Source organism: Triticum aestivum, chromosome 6A, assembly GCF_018294505.1.
Source record: "Triticum aestivum cultivar Chinese Spring chromosome 6A, IWGSC CS RefSeq v2.1, whole genome shotgun sequence".
Taxonomy (NCBI): domain Eukaryota; kingdom Viridiplantae; phylum Streptophyta; class Magnoliopsida; order Poales; family Poaceae; genus Triticum; species Triticum aestivum.
Window position 1 is genome coordinate 561,950,009 of NC_057809.1, and position 4,596 is coordinate 561,954,604.

Genomic DNA, 4,596 nt, shown 5'->3' on the forward strand with positions numbered 1-4,596 from the left:
TCTAACTCTAGAGAAAGGCCTAGAGTTTGTGTCCACAAATACGATGACTCCCTCCAGATCTTGGTACTTGATGTGTCTTTCAAGGAGAGCTATTGACTGGCTATTGGTACGGCGACTAAGACATCTCATTTGTGTTGTTCTGTGTGATGGTCTGATCCCTCCAACACTCTGAATTGATGGTGATGGTCTGATCCCTCCAACACTCTGAATTGATGGTGATGGATGGAAGCATGTATTGCATGAGCAAAACCGATGCTTGTTTAACTACTTGTAGATCATCTCAACACTATGGCTATTGTGGTTTTCAATGCATGGTATGGCGAGTATGTTTGTTGGTGTTGATGTCCTTTACTGAATGAATGGTTTTAATCACCACATGGAACATGTGGTAAACAATCAAAACTTGATTCATACGTTTGAATTAAAAGGAAAGTGAACTGAAACATAGTACCCTTTAGAAAAGCAAATAAGAAAAATACCAGTGACAACATTACACGCATAATATCTTACAGTACACACCACAACACAAGTCTGAAAATACTTTTGTCTGAGTACTGGCACGTACGAGCACATGAACTTATGCGCGCGCAGTCCACTAGTCACGCAGTGGCGATGGGCGCGGCGTCCGCCTTCATGGCCTCGAAGCGCGGCTCCTTGGCCTCGAACTTGTGGCGCATGTACAGGTTCATGTAGTCCTCGAACACGAACCTCGGGTACACGGCGCTCCCGGCGCGCTCCGCCTCCTCCTCCGACAGCTCCTCGACAAGCGCCGGGGCAGGGAAGATGACGGCGTCCGCGCCGGGGTTGTAGAAGGAGGCGAGGGACATGCGGTTGCCGTCGGGGCGGGTGAGCACGCGGTGCATCACGCTCTTGTACCGCCCGTTGGTGATCACCTCCAGCTGGTCGCCGATGTTGACGACGATGGCGTGGCGCATGGGCGGCACGTCCACCCATGCTCCATCCTTGAGGAGCTGGAGCCCGCTCACCTGGTCGTCCTGGAACAGCAGGATGACGCCGCCGGCGTCGGTGTGCGCGCGGAGGCCGGCGACCAGGTCGGGGCGTGGGCACGGTGGGTAGCTGCTCACCTTGGTGCCGAACGTCGGGCCCCTTGAACCGGCGAATGCTCGCTTCAGGTAGCCCTGCTCCAGGCCCAGGTTCTCGCACAGCAGGTCCAGCACCTTCTCCGCCAGCTTCTCGATCTCCGCCGCGAATTCCTTCATCACTTGCCTGCAACGACGACACGAAAAAGGCAAACAAGTGTCACTTTCTAAAAAGATGATTCCATTCCAATCGTGTTGGTTCCTGCTGCCAAATTAGTACGATTCTGATTTGCGCAACCAATCTTATCTCCTGTTGATATCCCAGTGGCAGTACTATAATTGCTGCATGGTGTTTTTTGAGCTGCTGTACGTGTGAGGACTAACAATAGGCTGCCTCGTCAGAAAGAGTTGAATCAATCTGTGGAATCTGATGCTATCTGTTGTCTCTTATGTTATTACTTAGTGATCAAGTAGCCGTAGTTAATTAATTAAGTAATCACGCGTGCGTGCGTGCGTACCTGTAGTGGTGGTCGAGGTCGGGCAGGTCGGCGAGGTTGGAGGCGGGGAGGTGGCGGACGAAGAAGGTGCTCTCCCAGTCCACGTCCTTCACGTCGGCGCCCTTCTCGCCGGCCTCCAGCGTCTTCGCCGCGAACTCCTTGAACTTGTCCTCTCGGCACGCCGTGTAGTGCGCCTTGCTCACCCGCTCCACCTCGTTCATCAGCTCGTGCGAGATGCCATGGTTCAGCAGCTGCACACATATACCCTCAGTTAATCATGTCCAGAATTATCAAGCACTGCGTTAATAAATCACTCTGCTATAAGAGAATTCTATGTGTGTGGGGGGCAGTGTCACCTCGAAGAAGCCCCAGTTCTCGCAGGCGTCGCCGATGAGCCCCATGGCGGCGCCCCTCTCCTCGGTCTCAAGCTTCTCCATGTTGATCACCGGGAAGCTCAACGAGGCAGCAGCATTAGCAGGAATTGCCATCGCTCTCTCTCTCTCTCTCTCTCTCTCTCTCTCTCTCTGTATGTGTGCTTGTGCTGGTTAGCTGAAGCAGAGAGTGTGTGTGCGCTCTGAGGCCGGCGTGAGTTCCCAATTTATAGGCGCGACCGCGCGAGGGAGAAGGCCGGGACGTAGGAAATTACGACACAGCTTAATTTGTTATAAATCACTTTGGTCAATCGTCAGTATGGAACGGGGAACAAAGCTGTCTGGACGTACAAAACAAAACTGTAGGGACCAAAGCAAGCGAGATATGCCCCAGTTAGTTAGCTAAACGGATCAGCGTGAGGGCCGCAACTTCAAGTAGCTTACCCTAAGGGCATATACAATGATGCTATCTTAGAAGTGCCACGTAGGATAAATAATGAGGTGGAGGAGAGAGAACTAGTAAGAAAAGGCTTGCCTTCTCTTATTTAAGAAAAGACAAGTATGTCTCACCATATTTTTAAGAATAACTAGTTATTGAAGACAAGACTAAGAAATGACATTATAGACATCTTTTTTTTTCATCTGTAAATTACATATAAACTTAAGATAAGACCATCTTATCAATCATTGTACATGCCCTAACCAAGAATATCGCTTCTTGCTAGCTAATATGCCCTGATGGAGACGGAGCAGTCTGATAAGTACTAGGCTGATAGTCTACGTTGGCCACTATTCTATATACCTAAATCTAAGCGGGCAAGTAGCCAGTGTTGATGAACTTTGTGGCGTACGGATGGAGTTGTCCCTTACTTTACACGTTGATAATGACAGAGATTAGGCCTAGTACACCTGACCCAGGCCACTTATAGTGGAGTTTTGCTGTCAACAAATAGATGGTACTCCTTCAACATCGATCAATTTGACTGCTGCTGTCCGGGGACACCGGTCGATTGTGTCTGAAACATGGCACGTACACCTTGTCTAAAGCTTGTAATTTCGGGTGTCTACCAGGATCAGCGCTGTCTGTCCTACTCAGCGACAGCCAGCAGCAGTAGCTAAATGGCATGCAGATCACTTATTGCCCAGACTACTGTGTGCCCGTCGACACAAAAGCGGGAATGCGAGCAGAAGTTGCTGCACTCCTGTACGCATCAAAGCTTCATGGTGCTTTGCAGCTGGACCGCCAGACCCCGGCCATGTCCCAGACCGACTCATCGATGGACAGCTCGAGCTAGCGTCTTCGTCATCGATGGTCTCTCTCTCTCCCTCCTCCCTAGTGTAACCTTTCCTTTCTCCTTTGTCCCTCATGGTAGGGGTCGGGTTAAAGTTCCCTTCTCCAGTCACCAGGACCCATGGCATTGTCCGAAAAGTTATCTCCAGCAGTTCCAAAGACCATCGGATGGAGGCACGGAAAAAGAAAGGATCGAGTTCTATCACGATCGAGCACATCTTGACATGACTCGGCCACCTCTAGTGGGAATCAAATTAGCAAGCCAAAAGTTAGCTACTCCCTCCGGACTGGTATTTCAGTCGGGAGAATAACAGCCCTGAGAGAAGACAGCCCCATGAAATTAGCCAACAAGCGCTGCCTAATCTTCCTCGCGTGCGGTTTTAGGTCATCAACTTTACTAACCAAATATGTCTTATCCGTCACGGAAAGCAATTTTTTTAATTTACGAAAAGCATATTTTTGTATTCATATACAAATGTGATTTCTAAACACATATTTTGTCACATATAACATGTATTTGCCAGTGTGTGTTATTTGTGTGTGTGCGTTTATATTGGCCGTGTGCATCCTAGCTATACGATGACTGGATATGTACTCATTGTGTTTGTTTCCATTTGATGCGTCATTTCGAGTCAATAAAATCCACCATTCGTCAAAAAATATAACACATGTTTAGCTAGTTAAATTATCGGTTTAGAACTACGAACATGCCCTTACAATTGGACGGATCTAGTATCTCGACTTTCCTCCAAGCGCGAAGGATAGAAGGGGCTGCCCTTTCCCTAAAAAAAAGAAGAAAGAAGGGGCTGCCCTTTCCCTCAAGAAAAGAAGAAGAAAGAAGCGAAATCATTAATTAACGAGTACTCGTTGCAAAGAACGCTCCACTTTCTCAGGTTGCGACAAGTGGCGCACATACAGCGCGCTACTTGTCGCAACCTGGGAGTTTTCCTTTTTTTCGTAGATCCGTTTATTCAAAACATTTTATCTTTTAAACCGTGCGTCCAAATCTCGAACCGTTTTCATCATTGGATTCCTCGCGTCGAGATCTTCAAAACTAGATCCCATGTTGATAGGTTTTGACGAACTTTTTTTCATGAAAAAACCAAACCGGGAGCATGGTTTTTTTCCTTTCCGAAAGTGGCACGCCCGTGCCTCTCGCGAAATCACACCCGTGCCTCTTGTGGAAGCAAAACCGTGACTCTCGTGGAAGAAAAAAAAACAGAAAACGCGTTTTTTTCGTTTCCGAGAGGCACGACCGTGACTCTCGCGAAAGCACAACCGTGCCTCTCGCGGAAGCAAAATCATGACTCTCGCGAAAGAAAAAAAATGGAAAACACGTATTTTTTTCCTTTTCTGAGAGGAACGGCCGTGACACACACGAAAGCACAACCATGCCT

The 4,596-nt window shown here is 48.5% G+C and overlaps 1 protein-coding gene across 1 annotated transcript; it reads right to left on the minus strand.

The window, feature by feature from the left end:
- Positions 1–389: 389 nt before the first annotated feature.
- On the minus strand, positions 390–2,098 carry LOC123128530 (1-aminocyclopropane-1-carboxylate oxidase 3). Its single transcript, XM_044548557.1, has 3 exons — positions 1,894–2,098; positions 1,559–1,788; positions 390–1,227 (listed from the first exon to the last, which is right to left on the minus strand). The coding sequence occupies exons 1-3, from the start codon at positions 2,023–2,025 to the stop codon at positions 600–602; spliced, it is 990 nt and encodes a 329-aa protein (XP_044404492.1). The 5' UTR covers positions 2,026–2,098; the 3' UTR covers positions 390–599.
- Between the last annotated feature and the right edge of the window lie 2,498 nt (positions 2,099–4,596).

Coding starts and splice junctions, on each gene's coding strand:
- LOC123128530 (XM_044548557.1), bottom strand. CDS start 2,025: ATGGCAATTCCTGCTAATGCTGCTGCCTCGTTGAGCTTCCCGGTGATC. Junction 1,789..1,893: donor AGAACTGGGGCTTCTTCGAG/GTGACACTGCCC, acceptor ATATGTGTGCAG/CTGCTGAACCATGGCATCTC. Junction 1,228..1,558: donor GACCTCGACCACCACTACAG/GTACGCACGCAC, acceptor TCGTCGTTGCAG/GCAAGTGATGAAGGAATTCG.